The 25634-nt window shown below is 37.4% G+C and overlaps 2 protein-coding genes across 2 annotated transcripts in view; both read right to left on the bottom strand.

The window, feature by feature from the left end:
- Positions 1 to 25634, bottom strand: part of LOC134800771 (phospholipase A1-like) — a 619586-nt gene that overhangs the window by 215453 nt on the left and 378499 nt on the right. The window lies entirely within an intron of this gene.
- On the bottom strand, positions 19664 to 20902 carry LOC134800886 (serine protease inhibitor 77Ba-like). Its single transcript, XM_063773422.1, has one exon. It carries the CDS (start codon positions 20851 to 20853, stop codon positions 19666 to 19668), a length of 1188 nt encoding a protein of 395 aa, XP_063629492.1. The 5' UTR covers positions 20854 to 20902; the 3' UTR covers positions 19664 to 19665.

Here is a 25634-nt window from a genome sequence, read left to right as displayed (position 1 = left end):
ACCACGGGTCTCGGAATAATCGCTGAACGTCGTACATTTTAAGAAATCGTCATGATTATCATCAAAACAATCATCATCATCAGGTCCACTTCATCAAATTGGTGGTTTACGAGAGAAAATGCTCGAGTTGCTTAAGAAAACACCCAAATCACCCTACATGTGCATTTAAAAATTGAGGAGTTCCCTCAATTCCTCATGGATCCCATCATCAGAACAGCACCAGATTAATGTGGGACCACCTTGGAAGTACCTCCTTTCGAACAAAAAAAGAATTACTCAAATCGGCCCACGGGTCTCGGAGTAATCGATGAACATACATAAAAAAAAAAACATAGCCACAACCGAATACAGAACCTCCTCCTTCTATGAAATGGAAGTCGGTTAAAAATGGCCCATGTACTTATTTTTACAGTTTTTAACAAACGTTTGCGTTTGTGCATCAAAGATTAAGGATGATATTTAAAAAAAAAAGTTTTAATGTAGTTATATTTTGTAACATTTGACATTTGTAATATTCATTTTTTTTTTAATGACAATTTGCAATATACACTCAAGGAAAAATTTAGAGGAACGCAAAAGAAAAGTCTAATTACTAATTTTGAAATTACTTTACGTGCGTATAATATTAGTACAAGTAATAATTATTTTTCAATTGTATTTTTGAGCCACAATGTATTTTACCCGCAGCCGCGAAAACCGCACTTAGATTGGTTGCGATTTGCGGCCGATATATATGTTCAAATAACCGGCTCATTGGGTATAGAAATTAAATCATTATCTGTTAAGCGTTTAAGGGCTGCTTAAACGATCAAGCGATCAAGCTCGTAAGTTGGATAAAGTGGACAGTCGCGATTGATCTATTACCTTAAGGTGCAGTTGGTTCAGAAAACCGAGTTTAAAAAAAGTCTTTTTTCAATCACAATACGGCTGCCATAAATTTAATTAGCAATCTTGAGGCCTCAAGGAAGGATATCCCTTTCGATATAAGATAAGATTCGAATCCTGAGTTTTTGACTTTCGCTCAATAGAAACAAAATACGAATATAGGTCTAAAATGCACTTTTAAAATTTGTAATCGGCTTAATGTTGCCCTACATCATATTGTCATAGAGAACTTAGATTCCGAATGAAATGCAAATTTCTTCGAGATGGTACACATTTTTTAAGATGGTGGCGGTTCCTCGAGGTCCCCAAATGTCAAATAAGGTACCTGCGCCTTGTAAGGCCCATTTTTTGCAATACTTAAATATAACAAAAATAAAAAAATATTTCTGAAATCAAATTTTATTGAAATATTCCTTATTTATTTGCGAATAAAATGAACATAGAAGTTAACAAATAAAATTAAATTTCTTAAAGAAAATAATCATTTTTAAACACCTCGAATGTGGGCCTTTTTAGGAACATAGGCACTTATCATGGCCCAATTTTAAGCAAGTAATTTTTAAACGCTATTGAAACAAAAAATATCTTTATGCATTAAAATTAACGTATTAAATGCGTTTCTTAGGTAATCAGTTTCTTATAATTGGACGGTGGGCCATCTTGGGCTTAGCAAAACTTAATCTATCAAAAAAACAAATAAAAACTTTATAAAACATAAAAGTAACATTTTTCCTCTGCTTTTTCTAACATTTGTTTAAATTTAAACAACGAATAACCTTACAAATTGCAAACTTTTTTTTCAAACAATTTTAGTGGGCCTTATTAGGAGTATAGAATAAAGTTTCCGATCCTTTTAGTATTTGGCGCCATGAAAAGTATTAAAAAAATTACATTGAACAAACCAAAGATCTGACAACTTTAAATTCAAACCAAAAATAGTAAAATAAAGTATTTTAACCTATAAAAAAAATAATTATTTTATTTTGCTACTATTTCTATTATGATAGTTATATTATATTTGAAAAAGAAATTAAAATGGCCCATTGTCATTTTATGGTCCAAAAAATTATCATATTCAATAGTCCTAATAAGGCCCATCCCATCGGGCTATCTTGGGAGCCCGTGTGGTGGGCCTTTATAGGCACTTCTCTCGGCAACGAGAATTATTTCTATACAATGAAAATAAACAAAAAATATAAACAACGCGTACCTTCATAGGAATGTCCTTGAATCTTAGCAACTTTATATCAAAAAGGAATACTAAAACTGTTTGTTTTTTTAAAGAAACAATAAAAAGTATGTGAGTGTGAGGGTATAAACAGCAAGCCATTTGCGACGTGACTGACAAAGTGTCAACCGCTACAAAGATGGCGGCATCTACCATTTGACATGAACTTGCAGTTATCTCTATGGCACTAACCGAACATGGGCGCGAAATTTAAAATCATTCGAACGGTTGTAAGTATAAAATTTTGAAAGTGGGCCATCTTAGGAACAGGGCCATCTTTGGCGGAGGTACCTTAGTGTGGACATGAAAAAGAGACCTTTAATTAATATATATACCACAGGACTGTTCTAGAGATTTCGAAGGTAGTCCTAATCCGATTGCCGATGCTATATGCACAAAAGCTATAAATATCAAAATTGCTTCAGCTTCTAAAAATTGGCAATATCATGTTTTAGGAAATGAATTGTATCGTATCTTTTTTAGGATTCCGTAGTCCACTAGGAACCCTTTTAGTGCGTCTGTCCGTCCGCGGCTTTGCTCCGTGATTGTTAGTGCTAGTAACCTGCAATTGGGAATGGATGTATTTATGACCGTGCCAAACTGTTGGTAGCTGTACTGGTCTATCTAACATTATAAAGACAGAGTTTTTATAACACATCGTCGGCTGAGAATACTTTTGTGCCTTATCCATTTTTGAGCAAAATCGTTTTTAATGATTCCTTAAAAATATGCTACAATTGACACTAATCAGTGTTTGAAAAACAAGATTATCACTAAATTGTGACATATCCAAAACTTTTGTGTCATGTACATACATTGTATCGTTTAACATTTACTCATCAAAAACGGATAAGGCAATAATAAAAATGCTTTTATTTTATGATTACTATTATATTCAAAATATTTGTATGGTACTATAAATAGTAAACATTTGTGCCTAAATGATAAAGATGTTAAATTTTTCCTAAATGTAAAACGTTTCGAAAATAAATTATTTTGCTTCTTTTCGCTCTCCTGTAAACCAATGCATGTAAGTGGCGTATGGCACAAACGTGTTCTCACCCGACGACATGTGATGTGTCGAAACACAAAAACATCCCAAAAGGTAGAGGGTGATGTGTTTTTATTTGCGTTCAAATCCCTCCCTTGGATATAATATTCTGAGTTCGTCGGTGAAGGTTATAGCGGATGGTGCTGATGGGCCTAAAATACGGCGTTGCGTGAACAAGAGATTTCCTTTGGCAGGATTCGTCCTTAGGACCCAAGGATGGATTTAAGAAGTGGAGCCACCGAGATTTTTGATATAAATTTTTAGGGGGGGGGGCTCTCAACTTGATCTTGATATCTATATCATTTAAGCTACTAGGCCAAGTTTGGTATCGTTTTCGTATAAATCGGGGATGCCGAATTCATTTCTGATATCATAATGACACCATTCCGAAGTAAAAACAAATAAAATATGAAAAAAATACTTTTTTTTAATTCCTCTTCACGCTTAAACCGCTAAACGAATTTAGTTAAAATTTGGTACAGAGATAGGTGGAGTTCCAGGGAATAACATAGCTTAGTTTAAGTCTCAAAAATCATCCTTTAAGGGTGTGAAAAGGGAGGTGGAAATTTGTATGGGGATTCAATAACCGCTGAACCGATTTAGATAAAATTTGGTATAGAGATATTTGGAGTCCCGGGGAAGAATATAGTATAGTTTTTATTTAAAAAAAATCTCTTAGTGAAAAGGAAGGTGTAAGATTGTATGGGGAATCAATAACGGCTGAACCGATTTAGATGAAATCTATGTCTACATCTTTGATTTACTTGAAAATGATACTAAACTTGATATAGAACTTAAACTTAAACAATTATTAACATCAGACGTCGCCGACGCTTAAAACTCCCCCACCCCCCACCTGCATCAAAAATCCGGGTGGCTCCACTTCCTTGGGTCCTAAGGACCAATCCTGCCAAAGGAAATCTCTTGTTCATGCAACGCCGTGGTTGACCTATTTATGCTCGGAGCACATTCAACTATTACAGAATATCGTGTTAGGTTTCAAAGTCAAAGTCAAAGGCAAAGGCTGTTTCAGAACAGTATATTAGAATTTAGTTTTAATGGAATGTGCCTATGTTCTACAGAAAATTAGGCATTAATATTTAGGTTTAGTATTAAACTTCACTACCTAGATTACATACAAGATGAAATTTGGTATGAAGAAAGTTTGAGACCTGCGGTAGGACATAGGATAATTCTTATAATTTTTTTCTTGTTTTCATACTTTGTCAGCATGAATGATATAATACATTCACGCCAAATTGCAGCTTTGTAGCTAGCACTAAAGATCAAAGAAAAGCCGCGGACGGACGGACAGACGGACAGACAGACATACAGACCGATATGGCGAAACTACAAGGGTTCCTAGATGCCTACGCACCGCACTTGTTTTCACCTATCGATGGTCACTCTATTAGAGTGATTGTTGAGGAAGGTTTAAGTGTAATTTGTTAACCCGTGCGAAGCCGGGGGCGGGTCGCAAGTTTCTTATTAGAGAAGAATGTGTTTTCACACTCTTTTAGTAAAAAACTTAATAAAATTCGTTAGTTTAATGTGAAGCCACGTACAAGAGCATATTATGTAAATTTTCTAGTGAGTTAATACGTGACTGGAAATAGTGAGTAACTTTATTTTTATTTTACAAGCTTTTATGTTATCTTGCATGTACCCATGCATTTTAGAAAAAGGTCACTTCTGTGGACAATACATTAAAAGTTAATGACTCTGATACACATATACTCATGGACAAATTTAGAGTAACGCTATAAAAGGTTTAAATGCTGGATTACAGCACGTAAAGTAATTTCAAAATTAGTAATTTACTGGCACCGCAGCTAGAAAAACCGGACAAGTCCGAGTCGGACTCGCCCACCGAGCGTTCCGTACTTTTTAGTATTTGTTGTTATAGAGCGGCAACAGAAATACATCTGTGAAAACTTCAATCGTCTAGCTATCACGGGTCATGAGATACAGCCTGGTGACAGACAAACGGACAGACAGACAGACGGGCAGTGGAGTCTTAGTAATAGGGTAGGTTAAAGTGGTTGGTGGTGGTGGTTTTGGTTGGATGGATTGTTTGTTTACTTTTATTTAAATACCTAAAAATACAGAGTAGGTATAGAAAATCACATTATGAATGAATGAATGATTTAATTTAACACAGCAAGATGCCGATCGAACCCGCAGCCAATCCAAGTCGTTTTAATTTTAACGCAAGTCTCGAACCCGTAATATCCGCCCGAACTAGGTCACGGCGTTTGCCGGCCTAGTGAGCAAAACGACGCTTTTCTGCACGGGCGTTACGGCGCTTATGGTAATGTCTGATGTAACGGTATTTTATCGTGTGGTATTGCAATGCTATTCACCAATTTTTATCGAAATCTGACGAGAAAAATCGACTACAAGATAAAAATCGATCTATATGGTGAAAAATTACTCAATCTGTTTGTCTATTCGATGGTTGAACCAATTTAGATGAAATTTGGGACATAGCTTGAGTTCCGAAGAAGGACATAGGGTAGTTTTGACGCTGAAATCATATTTTTTAATGAGAAAAAGTCCGGAATACAAGCGAAGCGAAGCCAAGCGAGTCGGACTCGCACACGAAGGGTTCCGCACCATTGTATGGGAGCCCCACTTAAATATTGATTTTATTCTGTTTTTAGTATTTGTTGTTATAGCGGCAACAGAAATATTTCGTCTGTAAAAAAAATTAACTGTGTATTACGGTTCATGAGAATCAGCCCGGTGACAGACAGACAGACGGACAGTGGAGTCTTAGAAATAGGGTCCCGATTTTAGGGTTCCGACAAAGTAATCTACCATAGTGTTAGTAACCTAAATAACCTAATCTGCCTGATTCGAACTTGAAGATACGTCAATTAATACATCTAGAAACGATATGGATTAGATGTGTCAGTGTCAAAAGTGACGTTTTTGTTTGAAAAAACGAATCCATAATTATCGTTTCTAGATATATTAACTGACGTATCTTAAAGTTCGAATAGGGCCGTGTGTTAGTACCTACTTAAACTTCAGTGTCTCTAAACCAGTCCAGTGCCTGATTGGAGCGCTGTCCCATCTCTCCATCTATATTACACGAAGTATATTATTATCTATATTACACGAAGACGCAGTAATTAAACCACACAATATCTCCGTAGGGCTTGTGATCTAATTCCAACTTGTCAATAGGTACGTAATAATTCATTCCTGGCTCGCAGATGTCTTGAGGACCGGACGGCCGCTTCCCCATACAAACTTTGTCCTCATTTTTCTCTCTGGATATTGACATTGTTACGCCATACGCAAAATATTTTTAGAGTTAGACCAAAAGTCTGCAGCGATTGTGATAGCCCACGCATGCAAGTGTTATTTATACTTACGTCATAATTTCATATATGTTTGAAGTTTAAAATAATAGTTGCACTGCGAGGGCTATCAAAATCGCTGCAGACTTTTCTTGGTTTAACTCTATCTATAGTCTTTATCTTTCGGTATTTAAATAAAAGTAAACAAAATCTACCCTTAAATGGCTCCTTAAGCCAGTTGAGCGTAGATGAAAACATTACACGATCATATAATGTAGGTTAAAGTCAGAGGTCGTTCAGTGTCAGATCCAGGCGGTTATTTATTTGATTGGTTAACCAATAAATGTTATATTTACCTGAAAATTTACAAAATATTTGTTTACCTACTTTAATACCTAAAAATACAGAGTATATATTACACGAAGTGGTAGTAATTAAACCACACAATATCTCCAAAGGGCTTGTGATCTAATTCCAACTTGTCAATAGGTACGGAATAACTCATTCCTGGCTCGCAGATGTCTTGAGGAAACGGGACGGCCGCTGCTCCATACAAACTTAACAAACTTTGTCCTCATTTTGCTATCTGGCTATTGATATTGTTACGACATACGCATAATATTTTTAGAGATAGACCAAGAAAAGTATGCAGCGATTTTGATTGCCCACGCAGTGCAAGTGTTATTTATACGTCATATTTTCATAGAAGTTTGACGTTTAAAATAAGTTGCACTGCGTGGGCTATCAAAATCGCTGCAGACTTTTCTTGGTCTAACTCTACATTATTTGATGTAGAGCGTGTTAGGAGCGAAAAAAAAAATGAAGCGAATAACAGAATTCATACGATTTTTTAAATGCACCTAACTCTTATAATAATTAAACATATAAAAAAAAATAAGGGGCATAGCTGTGGTTGATGTACATCTAATTGTGTCAAAATATGTTCAATACTGTTAATATCTCTCTTCTTCTTCTTCGTCGTAACCTCATGACTGAGGGTCGTGACCGCCATAAGTTGCGTTTTCTTGGATTGCTCTCCAACCTGGCCGATCTTCTGCCTTCCGCATAGAGCCCTGGAACTTGACGCGTGTGACTTCCTCAATGGCATCAAACCAGCGTGTGGGTATTCTGCCTCTGCCTCTTCTGCCCTCAACCTGGCCACCGATCATCAACTTCTCTAGACTGTCGGGTTCCCGCCGGGCCAAGTGCCCAAAGAACCCGAGGATTCTCCTGAGACAGATAGTAGATAGACGGGTTTTTATACTGTTAATATCCAGAAGGGAAAATGGGGACTACAGGTACAGACGTAGTGCATAATTGTTTTCCATCGTATTATCTCTGAAACGTTCGTATTTGTTATGCTCATGGTATAATAATATACTCCGCCTGGTACTCCATTCCCGTCTTTTCTAGGTCACCTAACTGACACGGGCCTACGTCATCATGCGACAGCGCTATATGATAATATGCGATAGCGCTATATATATAGCGGCCATGTTGTTGTGACGTAGGCCCGTGTCACTCTGGGAATGGAAGACCATGTTTTATTAGACTATGGTTATGCTAAGTAACTTCAGTCAACTCAGTATTTTTTGTACCGAGACTGACGGAAATAGCAAGACACGGTCGTACGTTTCCGTGAAATACGATGAAAAATAATTATGCACTACATCTGGGACCCTTTTCTCAAAAGCTTGTCACTTGTAATATAAGCGGATGTCACTGTTTGACAGTTTTTGTTAGAAAGGGACTTCCATTTGTATTACAAGTTACAAGCTTTTGAGAAACGGGCCCCGGTACGTTTGTATGAGAAGGCGGTTTTGGGGCGGAATCCACTTTCGTCATAATACGGCAAGTTTTCGGCACTTGGTTGGCTTCAGGAGGGATTACCCGACCCTTCCTAGGAGCCGGTTTCACTGCTGACGTTATCTGGTTGAAGAGACTGTTTGTAACTTACTTAGAGCCACTTGTACCATCCTAATAACCCGGGTGAACCGGTTAAACCTAGAGTTACCATGGTTACCAGTACATTTTGATACTGTTTTAACCGCTTAATCGCTTAACCGCTTAACCCTGGGTTAGTGGGCTGGTACAAGTGGCGCTTAGTGATCTATACCCGCACTGCGAGTCACTGACAGTGTCAAAACTGACATATACACTAACATCTGCGTAATTTACTTTCTATATATCTCGCTCGCACTAATATGCGAGTACGAGCGAGATGTATAGAAAGTAAGTTACGTTCTCTATAGACTTTATGTCAGTGCCAAACTGGTGGTAGCCACACTGTTTTACTTTACTAGTAACGCGAGTAAAAGTTATTTATAATGAAATGTATAGATTATCAAAAAAATTAAGATGTTTTTGCGATGTCAATGTCATACAGAGGTGGTTATAAAAAAACCGGACAATTGCGCGTGGGACTCGCCCACCGAGAGTTCCGTACTTTTTAGTATTTGTTGTTATAGCGGCAACAGAAATAGGTCTGTGAAAATTTCAACTGTCTAGCCATCACGGGTCATGAGATACAGCCTGGTGACAGACAGACGGAAAGACGGACAGTAGAGTCTTAGTAATAGGGTCCCGTTTTTAACCTTTGGGTACGGACCCTAAAAATACGTTTATTAGGAAAATATCACTTAATTTTTTTTTTTTCAATTAAACGATTTTCTTTTACTTTACCTATTATGTATAATTTAATTAATGTATTTATCTTAGATGTCATTTTGATATCATAATATAAGTCCGAATGTTCTCTTGGATGCCAACTAGACCACCGTAGCCCCCCCTCCTCTTTAGGTAGGAGAGGGTGAGCCAGGAGTTAATCTCGTGGCCCGGGGATTGCATCTGCGTACTTTGGACTTAGGAATTATCGCGCGAAGCAGCGTCGATGTCGCTTGGAAGTCGAGTGCATAAAGCGATTTAGCTATACTCCAAAACGTAATTCAAGACCAAAAAAAGTAAGAAAATGTTGCCACTGCAATAATTTGTTTGTAAAATAGTAAATTCCTTTTGATAAATAATCACGCTAAGATAGTTTATTTATTCGTAATTTTACTCCTACTATTTAAAAAAGTACTTTTATTTACTTAATTTTACTTAAATACAAGACGCGCTAGTAAAAAGTGGCAACATTTTCTTACTTTTTTTGGTCTTGAATTACGTTTTGGAGTATAGGTATTACTTGCAGGCAGGTTGTTTTTTAAACCCCTTTCTTTGTTTGTGTTTCTCCCTTTTCACTGAACGACGTTTAAAATCCACTAAACTAAAAAACAACCCAGGAAATAGTTACCAGTCCACCAACTCCGTAGTTAATTCAATAGGGTTTAGTACTATTTTGGAAATGTTTTGTGAATTGTTGAACTGTGTGAGGTAGATATTATATGTATGTGTTACAGTAAAATCGAATTTAAGCTGTATGTTATTTTTATATGGTTTTATTTTGAGATATACTATTTATATACCTACTAAAAATGTAAAAAACGGGTAAAATATTTAACGTTTTGAACAGCTTTTGCACCTAGACTAACGGCCCGATTCGAACTTTAAGATACGTCGAATAATAGATCTAGAAACGACGTGGATTCGATATGTTATTGTCAAATTTGACGTTTCTTCAAAAAAAAGTCACTTTTGACACTGACACATATATCTAATCCATATCAGTTTCTAGATCTATAAATTGACGTATCTTAAAGTTCGAATCGGGCAGAAAGCCACGTGCAAAGGCTAGTTACTAGAGTAAAAGAAAATCCAACATTTCTAGCTAAAGCTGTCATAAGCATTCAGTCAATTCAATACTAGTTTCAGGGTAATCTGTTCAGTGAGCTCGCAACTTTCCTTTCAGTTCGATGCCGACGCAATAGTTCCGTAAGTTTATACTCTTTATGACATGTTATGAGGATGTCGGTATTGGAAATGTTGTGTGAGTTGTTGCTTGTGTTTTATAGCTTAGATACTAAAATGAGAGTTCGATTGGTCAATCTACTATACTATACCTACATCGTGGCTTTTTGATAAGTGTCATTCTATGGAACTTGCTAACTATGTAAACAAAAGTCACTAGTAAATTCATCAATCAGAGACAATTTCAATATGGCGGTTTGTTTACATAGTTAGCAAGTTCCATAGAATGACACTTTACGATCGCATATTAAAAGTGTAATTAAAAAACACCGAGTACCTGGCAGACCGAGCTTTGCTCGGGAAACATATAAAAACTCAAAAATGCGCGTTTTCCCAGAGATAAGACCTAGCCAGATCGATTTTGCGCCCCCGAAAACCCCCATATATAGCAAATTTCATCGAAGTCGTTAGAGCCGTTTCCGGGATCCCCGAAATATATAAATATGTATATATATTCCATCAATTAATTTCAATTATTATAGGTGGTGATACTAGTGCTCGACATGCTAATGCCCATTAGATGACACCCCGCTGTCACCTCTATTGACAATGACTTAAGTTTCAAGATGACATGTACTGGGACCGCGTCGAGCACCAGTACCACCACCTACTATCTTAAGAATCTAAAACCCGTTCTGAGCCATGCCGGGTCCAAAGGACCCCATCACACTAGCAACGTTACCCCGCTGTACGGCGATGGAGACTATTTCTTCGAACAAAACCATGACTTTTGACAGTGACAGATCCGATCCATATCGTATCGAGATCTAATTTTTGACATTTATTTAAGTTCGAATCAGCCCTATTGTCCATAAATCTAAAACTTCAGTCCACTCGAACGTTTCAATCAAGCTAATAGAATCGGAGCACAGTGCAGCGCCTTAATCGGAGAGACGTGATTAGACGTCGACCTATATACACGTCGGGCAAGTGTGAGTCGGTCTATCCTAGCCTATTAGTGGATAGTGACTCTGCCTGTGAAGCCGATGGGCCTGGGGTCGAATCCCGTAAGGGCATTTATTTGTGTGATGAACACAAATATTTGTTCCTGATTCATGGGTGTTTTCTATGTATATAAGTATGTATTTATCTATATAAGTATGTACCTATATCGTCGCCTAGCACCCATAATACAAGCTTTGCTTAGTTTGGGGCTAGGTTGATCTGTGTAAGATGTCCCCTAATAGTTCTTTTTGCTCTGCAGTGTATAATAAAAGCGAATTTTCAATTAATCTGGATAATCTAATACTTATAGTCTTTTATTATTTGGTATTTAAAAAAGAGTAAACAAAATCTACCCTCAAATGGCTTCCTAAGCCAGTTGAGGGTAGATGAAAACATTACATGATCAAATAATGTTGGTTAAAGTCAGGTCGTTCAGTGATGGATCCAGATGGTTTTGTACTTCGTTTACAAATTATTTGTTTTACTTTTATTTAAGTACTTACCTAAAGATACACGGTATAGTTTCTGTCCACTCGAACGTTTCAATCAGGCTAATAGAGTCAGAGCAGACTGCAGCGCCCTAATTGATGCGACGTGATTAGACGTCGACCTGTATGTAGGTCGACGTCTAATCACGTTATTCAGCAGCAGAAGTTGCTAAGCGGGCGAGGTGTTTAAAATTACCTTGACACGCTCTTATTCTCTTAACAATAAAGTCGCGTCAAGATCATTTTGAACACCTGGCCCGCTTAGCAACTTCTGCTGCTGAATAAACGTTGGTCGTCGGTGAAGCGCTACTGGGAAGTAAAACTGTTTGCGGAGGAAAAGCTTGTAAGGTGATGGTACTAGTGCTCGACATGCTAATGCCCAATAGATGACACCATCAATCTTTATGTATGACTGAATCGTGTATTTAGGTAACAACTTCGTATTATTAGATAGTCCCATTCAAATTAAAATAATAAACCAAAGAACGAAAAAGAACGTAATAATACCGGTAATTTTTGTATGAAGAAAAAACCGGTTCCGAGCCTTGCTCACGGAACCCCGTAAGGCGAGGAATTGTGAAATGAAACGAAGAAATAGGTCAAATCAACACTTAACTTCCTCATTACGCAAAATGCTCTCCCAGTGTTTTGTTAATGATTGGTCTTTCAACTTTGTTATATCCATACAATTTTAAATCAGTTACGACATCTGCAAAAGGAAATTGAAAAAACTTATTTAGGGTTAGCATTATGCTAGGTATATACTTTGTTTACATATTATATATTTTTTGTAACACAATACGTTTGTATGAAACCGCGAAACAATAAAATCGAAATTTCGCTATCTAACCTCTCTATCACTCTTGCATATTCGAGCGATAAAGAGGCAGATACAGCCTGGCAAAAAAGAGTAGAAATTAAAAAGTGGCAACACTGTAGTGTCGTCCCGTTCTCTTATATATATTGATTTGAAAGAGACGACACTACAGTGTTGCCACTTTTTAATTTCTACTCTTTTTTGCCAAGCTGTAACTAAATGTCAATTTCCGCGTTTCCCGATAGGCCCTTGTTAACAAACCGCCTTGATGCATCAATGTCATATTTTATTGTCTGTGAAAACTTGTCAATAAACAGTTTAAGGCACAGTATGTATAAGTTACTCTATGGTTTACTAGAGGAGCTAGTGCTGCACTCTGGCGGCAGGACATTGCAGTAAAACTCCCTATTGAGGGGGGAATTAAATCTTCTCGAGGCAGAGGTGTAGGGTTGGAGACGGCGTAGCTTTATTTGACGTTCGTAAGTTCATTGTACTAATATGCTTACTTAAATAACACTATCTTTATCTCGTAATCGACCATATAAAAAATTATTAACATTTTTACCAATTCCAAATTTTAGAAAGTATGAAATTCGTTCAAAATACAATTATTATTCAATCACGACTGAAATAAAACAAAGAATGATACTCAACGTCATCATTTCAAATAGAAAAAGGATAAAACGTTCCATCCGAAGCCCGGACGTGACCTAAATATAAAACTGCATTTATGCGTCTGAGCGCAGTGATTCAGTTTTCACGACTGCTATTTGGTTTGACAAACACCCATAAATGTAACGAGGTGTTTTGGGTTATTCCGTAAATAGGGTAATGATTCGGTCATGTTATGTTCTAATAGCTTTTGCCCGCGACTTCGTCTGCGTGGAATTAGTGACAGCAGCTAAAGTAGATATAGCGCCTGGATAATGCTAATAGCAATCATTCAATTCGCGCATTGCTTACTTCAACTATTAGGCAATGCATTAACTCTTTGAATTCCATCCCCCTTTGCACTCTCTTCAGGGATGATTTCCGACATAAAAACTATGTCCTTCCCCGGGACTCAAACTATCTCTATACGAAATTTCAACTAAATCGGTTCAGCGGCTTAAGCGTGAAGAGGTAACAGACAGACAGACACACTTTCGCCTTTATAATATTAGTATGGATGTATGGGGAAGACAAACAAATTATAACCAGCATGAAATGAATGTATTAATGATACCTTTGGGTATGGTGCTTTACGCACACTAGCGTCCCACCCCCTCCCCCTGACGCAACCCCCCCTTTTAGCATGAAATATGTCCCGGTTGACGGTTTTTTTATTTTTCTGGGGAAAGTATACAATACAGGATCGAGGGAAATGCCTACTTAATTTCATCCCACAAAAATCCGCCATTAAAATCTTTACCTTCTGACAAAAAGAAAAGTCATTAATTTCAATTATAAATTTTAGGCCGGTGAACCTTTTTCGCTAAACTCCATTATAAATTTAATTAAACAGTAATGACATTGAAATGGCATTTAATTAAACAGTTATGAGGTCAATAACACTCCCCGTTTTGAAGACCCCCTCCCCTCCCCCCTAAACTGGTCACGTAGTATACGTTCCCTTATTAATTTAATTTAATTTCAAAATTCAATTCAGGCAACAAGGCCCATATTACATATAATACCTTATAGACTAACATAGGTACATATGAATTTCATAAACTTAAAAACTAAACACTATGGGATGGAGCAAACTCGGATTATATGCATTTAGGTCCAAATGATTTCCAGCTTGCTGGGAATTAATTCCTGGAAAAAATCGAATATGACTGGCCTAAACCAGGCGTGGCGTGGCTCACTCCGCGATTTCGTCGCTTTGCTACAGGTAGCTAAAAGTACATCCGTTCAGCCCCAATTTTGGGGAAAGCCATAAGCCGCGCGTGGCGCTGTCGCCACCTAGCGGCCATATCTGTGCTGATCGTAACAGACGCGTTTTGTTAGAGAGTGAGTCTTCTGTACCTAGTACTATTATTTATTCTCTGCCTAAACGCCTGTTGCTGATTTATTTTATATGGTTGTGTTATTGTATGGTTGTGTATGGTTTTGTATGGTTGTTGTCTTACCTGACGAAACCTACGTTGCAGATTTAAATTTGTCAACTTAATAACCTCAATACACCTTATTTACTTGTGATGCAATTCCAACATAACCAGCTTAGCTGACCTTCGATTAGTTTGAATTCCCACAGATTTAAGGGCCAAATAATAATGGTTTTGAATAGAAAAAGCGTTAAAGAATAGATAGAAACCAAGGTTTACGGTGCTTTGCACATCCGAAATGCATTTCATTTGTCGATACGATAAAAGAATGAGAACATGTCTTGTTTTGGTATCGGTTACGGGTCGCGATTTCGGGGTTGGCCTCATAGTAAAAGTTGTTAAGTATGACCTACATTAAGTATTAAATATTATTTATTCACGTCGTCCACGTGTCCCGCACTATGCTGTCCCGCACACTCCGCTGGCTGCTGGCTCCACAGAAAACCAGCGCCGTTGACCACGCTAGTTGCGTGCCAGCTGCATTGCTGAGTGGAGACCATTTCGGCTTCACATCTCTATTTCCACTGTTTTGTTTATCTTTGCCCTGTGCTTGTATATAGATGTGTTATTTGTATTGATGTGTTGTCTGAATAAATGATTTCTATTCTATTCTATTCTATACATATGCACCTCTCAGAGTTTGGCCAGAGCTAACAATTTCACTCTGTATATCGTCGCTTTTGCGTTGTTGTCTATTTTCTATTAAGGATGACTCACGTTAGACCGGGCCGTGTCCGGGCCGGAGCTTCCGACGCTTAATTTTCTATGACAGATGACAGGTGATCACGTGATGCTTTCCATAGAAAATTAAGCGGCGGAAGCTCCGGCCCGGACACGGCCCGGTCTAACGTGAGTAATCCTTTACTCTGCCAGCAGCAATAAACCACTTTAAACAGAACACATTATATCTTTCGCCATTGAAAACTATGAACAATCTATTATCAACCTTAGAACTCAAGACTTAAAGTCCATTTCAGTTCCAACACGGACAATTTGGGAGGACACGCTGCCAAGATGGTATGTTGCAATTTTAAGGTAAAAACATCGTAAGAGATGTGTTTTTTTATGTGTTTGTGACGTTTTATGGGTGAAGTGGATGTAACAATTTTGAGGGTAGATTCTGGCTCGGTTCATAATAATGAGTGATATTTATCAAGATGACAATACAATTGAAATAGTCTAGTACAGTCGGTGTTAAAAAGTAATCGGTCAAAAGGAAGTCCATCACGCTACGCGTTGTCACGTTGAACGGCGATGCACAAACTTTTCATCAGGACCAGTGGGGAGACACTCCTCCTTTCGGGCAAACTCGGCTCCGTTCGGCTCAGCATTGCTCCGAGCAATTATTAGGGTTGGCACCAGTTGACGTCATTTTGCATGCACGACCATAGATAACATAATGACTTGAATTTTGACAACCCTAAATAGCCAAAAGAGATAGTGCCCTACATTAGAAAGGTACTGCATAATTCGACCCTGAATTGCTGTCAAACTTAGGTTTTGTAGGAAGTGTCCTTTCTGTACGGTAGCACTATTATTTATTCTGTGATCAGGACTAAATATTTAGATTAAAATACTGGGAAGGCCGGTAAATGAAACACCGTCGGAATCCGTTTAAAAAGTTTTCTTCCAAAGCGAAGCCCTAGGGCGGAAATGAAGCGGGAACGACCTGGTTACCGCTCAAGGATGGAAATGTGTTTATTTTACGGATGCTTTGAACACTTATTTTAAATTTTAATATCTGGGAGACCGAGCTTTGCTCGGAGAATATGCGTTTCCCTTCGAAACCCTCAAAAATGCGCGTTTTCCCAGAGATAAGACCTAGCTAGATCGATTTATCGACCCCGAAATCCCCCATATAGCAAATTTCATCGAAATCGTTAAAACCGTTTTCGGGATCCCCGAAATATATACATAAACAAGAATTGCTCGTTTAAAGGTATTCTTCTTTTTCTTTCCATCCTGTTACCTCCTGCTGGGGTGTAGGGCTCGAATCTTTTCCTTCCACTGACTCCGGTCCTGGGCAGCTTGGGTAGCTTCCCACCGCACCCCCAAGATACCCAGCTCTTGCTCCACAGAACGGCGCCAAGTACGCGGCGGCGTTTAAAGTAATTAGATAATATAATTTTCGTCACACTCGCTCAGTAAATGTGGAATTGCACGCAGGTTTAGCGGGAGTTATAGAAAAATCGTTTTCCCTAGGGAGTTATGGAGTTTCTAGTGCCATAATTAAGTTTTTTGTCTTTATACTTAATTTTTGTATCGCAAGTGCGATGAAAAACATTGTGTGTATAACATTGTGTGTGTAACTCGGGGCGTAATAATATTGCAAACTCGAGTCTAATCGCTCCGGCAAGCCGTCGCGATTTAACTTACTCTCGTTTGCCATATTTAACTTACGCCCCATGTTGCACAATGTACTATATGTAGTAAAGGCACCATTAATGAGGCGTATAAGATATACATATTATGGAGTATTTTCGTTTGATATGTCACCCAACTCTCTCATACAAACCATCAGAGTCCGTATTTATCTGATCATACGGAAGTTCTCAATAGTTCTGATTGATTAATTATATTTGCTTCAAGTCTGTCTGTGTGTAAGTTACGTAACTTTGCCAAAGTAGGCCGGAAATCTCCCCTGAGGTAATTTCAGATAATAATAATTATTATCACAATACGGCGCGATTCGGGGAATGAATTAGAGATTCACTACATATGAAATAGTAAAGATATGTGACGTTCGACGGCAAAAGGTACCTTATGGCGTCCCAATAATATTATTGCGGCGCTATGCGACGTAAGCGCCAGCCGCCGTAAGTTACCTTTTGCCGTGGAACGTCACATATCTTTACTATTTCATATCTAGTGAATCTCTAATTCATTTCCCGAATCGCGCCGATAGTATCAATGCCTGCTGTGACCGGTTCATGGGTGTCTATTGTTGCGCCTGTGAACGGGTTCCAGCAGGCGTTTTACATGACATTAAAGCACAGAATAAATAATAGTACTTCCGTACAGAAAGGACACTTCCTAAAAAACCGAAGTTTGACTACGATTCAGGGACGAATCATACTATCCCATTCTTATTTATGGCACTATCCCTTTCGGCTACTTAGGGTTGTCAAAATTCAAGTCATTATCTTATCTGTGGTCGTGCACACAAAGGGACGTCAAGTTGTGTCAACCCTAATAATTGGCCGGAGCAATGCTAAGCCGAACGGAGCCGAGTTTGCCCGAAGCCAGGAGTGTCTCCCCACTGATTAAAGCTGTCTAAAGGGCTTCTACGTGTTGGATCTATATCCCAAGCCTATCAAAAGACCGGGATTAATAGGCCCGTGAAATCCACAATGGAGATACAATAATAATTATTATTTACGTACCGTCTACTACAGTATTCGTATAGAGCTGTATTATTTATTTTATTACAGTAGGTACATATGGTGCTACTTTACCACCCTAGGGCGGGATTAAGGACAATACGTGCCTATGTCAAAAATTTAAAAGGCCATATGTACTGTAAAACGTTGTACAATACAGGTGCGAAAAGGTAATTCGCAACTCGTGTCGATTTGAAACACTTCAACTTAACGCCGCTCGTTGCGAATTTCCTACTTTTTTGCACTTGTATCGTAATCTACTATTTCACCGCAACAGCTCGTAAAGGCTGAAAGTTGCAGTTTATCCACATGTGTGGCAAGTAATCTGATGCAAACAGACAGACAGACAGAAAGAGCTGCTATCGCGTTTATAATATTAGTAGGGATTACATTCACTTCTCTTTAAGGATGACTCACGTTAGACCGGGCCGTGTCCGTGCCGGGGCTTCCGGCGTATCTATGGAAAGCATCACGTGATCGCCTGTCAAGTCAAAAGTAAGCGCTGGGGCCTTACCATGATGTCCTTATTTTTCCTGGTGAATTTATTGTTTTTATTATAATTGTTCTTAATTTATTTATTGTGAAACTGCTGACATACGATTGTAATTAAATAATTTTGAATGAAGTTTTGATTGTCAGTGTTATTTTTCGTACTCAATTATTCATAATGTAAAAAACTGACAATCACAATTATAAATTTCTAAAAATTTACCATGTGTAATTTTAAGTGACATTGTATATTGTGAGATAAATAAATAATATCATATCATATTGAGATTCTGGTTAGGACCTAAACTGAATCGCAATAAGGACATTATTAAGGCCCCTGGAAGCTCCGGCCCGGCCACGGCCCGGTCTAACTAAGTCGTCCTTTATATGGCAAGACATAACTAGCAAGTGACGTAATGGGTATTGCACGCAGTCGATCTAAATAATATATTATAGGAATTATCCATGATGCAAATAAATGCAGATTCGATGATCAATAAGGAAAACGACTTATTAGGGCAATTTTTTAGCTATAAGTTTTAGTGTTTTTATTTGTTGTAAAAATGTTATTAAATACATCATAAGGAAAACTGATGCCCTGCTATCGGTATTTTAAATGAAAAGTATTGCAAATATCTACCCTAACATCTTAATCTGAGAGTTCAATTTTCAAGTTCATTTGTTTTTGAGATAGCTCCTTTTAGCTTAGGAGGGCAGAAGTATAGTTTATAAAATAATTTATATTATACTATTCTGCCCTGCTAAGTCAAAGAGATATTTCAAAATAAAATTCATTGCTAACTTATACTTTAGTTTATATTACTGAGAATTCCATTTTCAAAAGCTTCCATTCTCAAAAGTATTATACAAGTAGTTAGAACTGTATTGTAATTTTAATAATTATGAAATGAGAATAAGTATATTAAAAAATGTTAGAATTATGTTCACAAGTGGGAACTTCAAAAATGTAACGGTAGGTTTAAAAATATTGGATACCATCATCCAAAAGTGATCATTCTTAAAGCTTAATTGTATGCTAAAATGAAAACACCAAATATAATTTAATAATTATTTTATTTTAGTACAAAGAAGGCTTAGAATAAATTCCCGCAAAAATAACAGTGGCTGTTGACTTCTCAATGATGAAGTATAGGAAAGGTCTATCAGCGATCAATCGAGTTGTACCAAATCTGTTACTTAAATATGCCGTAGATACCGCTGTAGCCACAGTCCCAGTTTCACTCACTTCTATATCAGCTTTGTGGACTATGGCCGACACATATATACTTTCATTCGTTGCTCTGTTAAAACTAGCGTATTCTGGATCGAAAATATCATAAACACCCATATCGTTCAAAGGTCTATTCATGACTATATTAGTACTTATTTTGAATCTCGGTAATTTAATTTCGACTTCATCTAAACCATATTCAGTTTCATCTTGTCTGAGTTTCGCTATTATATCAGGTATGGTGATATTCTCAAGAGTCTTATATACATCTTCAACTTTGACTCCTTGATGAGGCAGGATCACGAGCATGGAATATGCCGCATCAGTTCCGTAAGTCAGTTCAGAAACGAAAGATTTTAATGCTACTATGTTAGATAAAGGGAATTCACCTTTTTGATGCATCATATTAACTTTGCCTATTACTTCTTTGTTTTCGTTAGAGAAATTTTGAACAGTCGTATGACTTGCGTTGAAAGGTGATGTCCACAGTCCTTTAAAAGATATCACATTTGTCAAAATCATTCTTGATTGTTCAAAATCTTCTGAATACAGTACGTTAGTAACCCGTGCACCGGAGTCTTGTATAAACTTGTTTGCTTTAGCGGCAGCTACATCAGAGTTTTTAAAATCAAGCACTTTGACAGTAGCATCGAATTTATCAGTAATAGTCTGCTTAAATGCTGGTTTTAGTAAGAAATCATCATCAGCGAATAGAAAATTATTACTTGTCAAAGATACTCCATCGGACGTCCGTTGAAGCACAGATTTGGTTAAGCTTTTATACCCTGTTACGACGCTTTTAAGACTCTTGGGTAGTATAAAAGCCACTCTTAGTTGCTCGAAGCTGTCTCCAGTCGCTCCGACGGCCAAACCGGTCATAAGTGTCCAAATACCAAAAGGGGATATCACTACATGTCCACCAGTTTGCTTCTGAGTATGATAAAGCAGTTCTATACTAAAGTTTCTTGGTCGTTCACTGAATTCCACATCACAATAGCAGGATGATATTAACAATATTAAAAATTTGATTCTCATGATGCGATTGGTTTGATGGCTCGCGATATACTAACGTTACAATCCTAAGGCATCATCCTTAATTAGATAGCCAAGCAAATGTAGTTTTTAATGTATTGGAATAAAGGTAACTATCAAGGTTGATTCTAAAACGGGTTTCCGGCAAATTAGTTTTTTTGCAAAACGACTCATATCAACGGTGCTTAAGGAAAACGTTCTTTAATATTTTGATTTAAGTGTTATTTTGTTTAATTGATGATGTCCGCTTGAAACAGGCGGAAACTTTTTTGTTTATGAATTATATTATGTTTACGAAGCCGATGTCACTGTACACATCAAAAACAAGTTTGTTTAGATTATTTGATGTAATTTATAAGCAAGCAATTAAGGTAATTAGAATCGTCAATGTTGTGGATTGACGATTCTCGCTGCGATGTATGGGAGTTGTCAGTCCGTCTTTTTAGGGTTCCATACCCAAAAGGTAAAAAGGGAACCCTATTACTAAGACTCCGCTGTCCGTCTGTCCGTCCAAATTAAGTGCAAAATCAGATCTCCTACGTCATAGGTCAAAGCTGGAGATCGTTAGTTGGAATTCCCCTTATTATGTACCTGTCGCACAAAATACAGTAATTTAAAAATCTCGTCTCTCGCGCTGCTACTCAAAATTAAAACGCAGTAACTTTGTACGCACACCATATTATATAGTTACCACATATTTATTTTTATTGACAGAACAATAAGATACGAGTTTTTTTTCAAAGTAGCACAAAGTAGTCATGAAATATATCGCCCACAAATAAACTCTCATATCGCTTTCCTCTCGCTATTCGTCGTCAGTCAGTACCTATCCCTAATAGTGTAAATTTCATTCTTTAGCGTGACGTGACGTACGCGTTTGCGTTAACTGTCACTTTGTATGGGATTTTGGGTTTCCCAAACGTGCCGCTTGGCGCGCTGTTCAAAATCCCATGTAAAAATAGACATAACGCAAACGCGAACGCACGGTACGCTATCAAATGTACACCTACGGATATGATGGTCGTTGTTGTCTACGTGACGGCGTGATAAAACGGTGTCCGTCACTTTCTATCACGCGGTGTTAAAAAGTGACAGTTATTTTATCACGTGGATAAAGCGATCCATAATACGCCTGCAGGGGTTCTGACAGCTGCCTAAACTCGGTAAGCCACGTGAGCCCAAACGTTCAACGAATGTTTTGTTAGGCGCTTGCATATTTCCAATTAATTTGCATAACTTATGGGGGTTAGGAGGTTTTGGGGGCTCCTAAGTTTGCTCTTGGTGGCAGATGTATGATGATTATTAAACTAGGTTTAACCCACGACTTAAATCGTGTGGAAATCCTTATATTAAGCTGTCAACACTATTTTTATCCTTAAAAAAAAAACAAACCCAAAAAAAACTTAATTACTCGAACATTTGGCAAGTAGGCCATATGGGCACTTTTAAGGATGACTCACGCTAGACCGGGCCGAGGCGTCCGACATGTCATTTTCTATGACGGCTGATCGGTGATCATATGGTGCTTTCCATAGAAAACGAAGCGCCGGAAGCTCCGGCCCGGCCTCGGCCCGGTCTAGCGTGAGTCATCCTTTACACGTCATGATTTTCATGACACAATTTACATCATCATCATGTTCCTCGCGTTGTCCCGGAATTTGGCCACGGCTCATGTAGGCACTAGTTTTTAGGAAAGCGACTGCCATCTGACCTTCCAACCCGGAAGGTAAACTAGGCCTTATTAGGATTAGTCCGGTTTCCTCACGATGTTTTCCTTCACCGAAAAGCGACTGGTAAATATCAAATGATTGTTCGTACATAAGTTCCGAAAAACTTATAGGTACGAGCCTCGACCCGCGACCTCCGGATTGCAAGTCGCACGCTCTTACCGCTAAGCCACCAGCGCTTCATGATACAATATGGAGTATTACTGCAATGTTCTGCCACCAGAGTGCAGCACTAATTTGTTTAGTAAGCCATAGAGTAACTTATACATACTAGGCTTTAAACTGTTTTTTGACAAGTTTTCACTATGACATTGTTGCACCAAGGCGGTTTGTTTACAGGTGGCATGCGAAAATCGAAATTTCTTTATCTGCCTCTCTATCGATCGAATAAGCAAGAGTGATAGAGAGGCAGAAACCGAACTTTCGATTGTCGTGTTTCACGGTAGGCCATGTGATTGACCTAGTGACGCATGATGTGTCATTGATGATGTCAATGAGGTTTGTTTACTGTAATATGTGCTAGTGGTGCCACCTACGCTATGCTTTGCCTAATATTCCCTATTTAAATACAAGCAAAAAAGTAAATTGAACGCAAAATTATTCTTCTCAATTAGGATTGTTCATTTTTTTTAGACCCCCATTTTTATTTTATTTTCTGAAAATATAGGTTAATTTAAGATACCAATTTGAATGATTTATTAATTCACGGCTCGGTTGAATATTTATAATTTATTGAAAATATGAGATACGACTTCTCGTAAATTACATGTAGTGGCTGATTTGATAAAGCACAAGCAATAACAAACATTAAAAAAATAGTTGTAATTGTCAATTGATTGTAATGTCACCTGTCTACAATGTCAGTGTCACGCGTTTCTATAAATAATATCGTCTGGAAAACTCGTTTATTTTGAATCCCTAAATCAATAATTTCAAAATACCTACGTTATAAATTTGTGAAAGCTGATTCCAGAAATCTGCCTAAGTTATATAATATAACTTAGTTTTATTGGAGTACTTATGTATCCATATAGCATCCAACTCCAACCATAACTTGGCTGAAATCAGGGGAGCAAAAATACAAATGTAAGTTACATCATATATTTTTTAACTGATTCGATTCGTAAGATGATTGGATTCATAAAATCGTTATAAGCGTCCATTGCTAAGGTAGCTTAGCACCCAGTGGGTTCTACCGGCTTGTCACCATTGTTTGGATATTGTACTATATTAGGTACATGCCAATTTTGCTAATTATATCCTATAATTTCAGGTCATCATGTGATTCCTATATAGATACGGCTGTGGGATACGTAATGTACGAAGGAGATTGATTTTGTTAAGGCACTTGGGCCCTGAACAAAGTTGAGCATTTTGTATCGAAACGAACGTCATATAATTAATCGTCATAATACTTTACGACAGTAAATAATGCCTGGGAACAGAGTAAATAACAAACTATACACTTCTCTTCTGGTTCGTCAACAAGAAGCCATCATTGTCAGCTGCTCGTGCAGAACATGATGAACATACATATATGTATAGTTACTTTTTTTTGGGAAACATATATACATATATTTCCTAAATTAATAAAAAAGTAGGTAAACAAAAACATGTTTTATTATTCACAACTATTAACTTAAGTCTTGTCCACCATGATATCAGCAGCTTGAACTGCAACATGTACCTGGAAATTAGAAATTATATCTTTTTAAAGCAGTTTTAGGCTGAATTTTGAGTATGACTATGTATTCTTGTATAGTGTTTCTTTCTAGTAGGCACCATCTCTGTTTAACGGTTTGCCTTTATATACTCTGGCTACATTACCACAGAAAACACATAGGTCCCCGCGAACCTACCTACAAAGTGAGCTTTTAAATAATTATAGTAAAATAATATTAATTTTATACTTACATCGACGTGATCCTCACAGCAATACTGTGTGTAAGTAGGTAGGTATTCCAAGTTCAATTCACGGCACCATGTTTCACGTCGTAGGTCTTCGCGGATTCGAACAATCATTTTTGTGAATCATTCCCACACGTGGGAACAAGGTCTTTGATATATTAAGCAACGAAAACTACTGTTTAGGTATCAATTATAAATCAAATCATAACAAACCAGCCGTTAAACCGCTGCTTAACTGAAAAATTTCATTATGACAATGATAACTTTGACAATTACGTGAGTGACGGATTGATTTACTATGGTCCGATAACTTTTATTATGCGATGACTTTACATTCAGCCAACGAGAAAGGTCAAACTAAAGTCATAAGGATATTTGTTGAAATATCTTCAATCCTCAATTATTATATCGCAGCAAATGTCGGAAACTGTTTGAAAACCTCATATCTCGAAATGGTTTTCGAAATAGAACATTTAAAAAAAAATGAACAATCCTAAATTAGTCCAAGCAGTAGTCGTCATACTTAATCTTGTTGATAGGTTTATTAATAGCGTGACACCACCAATCAAAGTCTAACTTCAGCGTCTGAGGTATGTTCATATAGCTGTCAAAATTCTCTGGGTCATTGATTAAGCTGAGGTATTTTTGCCTTTCGAATTCTTTAGTGTAAAGCCGGCCATACTCTACTGCAGGACATGCCGAGTTAAGCAGGCCGATTAAACGCGCAAAATATCTTATTTTGCACCGGCGGACAGTCTTAAAATGATTCAATTCTTTCTTTATTTTATTTATTTTATCATCAGGCAAAGTAACCTGTCTTCTTAAATAAATGGCGTAAAAGGCAGAAAACATTTAAAGTAAAGCAAATTTCTGAAATATACAGAGTAAGCAAAATTAACAAAATGCTTAAATCTGTCTCATTAATGTGACAAGGTAGTAAATTACACCCAACTCAAAGTAAGATAGGACTTTGTTCCTCTAAAGACACTAATTCCTTAGAATTGAGGATTGCCTTATGTACAGAAGCAATTATTTCTGAACATCTTGTTAGTTCGTTTTAATATTTTGCTTAAACAAGAATTCATTTGTGTTATGTTTTCAATATAAATACTTTATTTAGTTCTTAAAAGGATATTCTGATTGTAATAT

The sequence above is a fragment of the Cydia splendana genome, chromosome 20 (genome assembly GCF_910591565.1).
Source record: "Cydia splendana chromosome 20, ilCydSple1.2, whole genome shotgun sequence".
In the NCBI taxonomy this organism is placed as follows: Eukaryota; Metazoa; Arthropoda; class Insecta; order Lepidoptera; family Tortricidae; genus Cydia; species Cydia splendana.
This window is presented reverse-complemented; position numbering and strand designations above follow the sequence as displayed.

Coding starts and splice junctions, on each gene's coding strand:
- LOC134800886 (XM_063773422.1), bottom strand. CDS start 20,853: ATGAGAATCAAATTTTTAATATTGTTAATATCATCCTGCTATTGTGAT.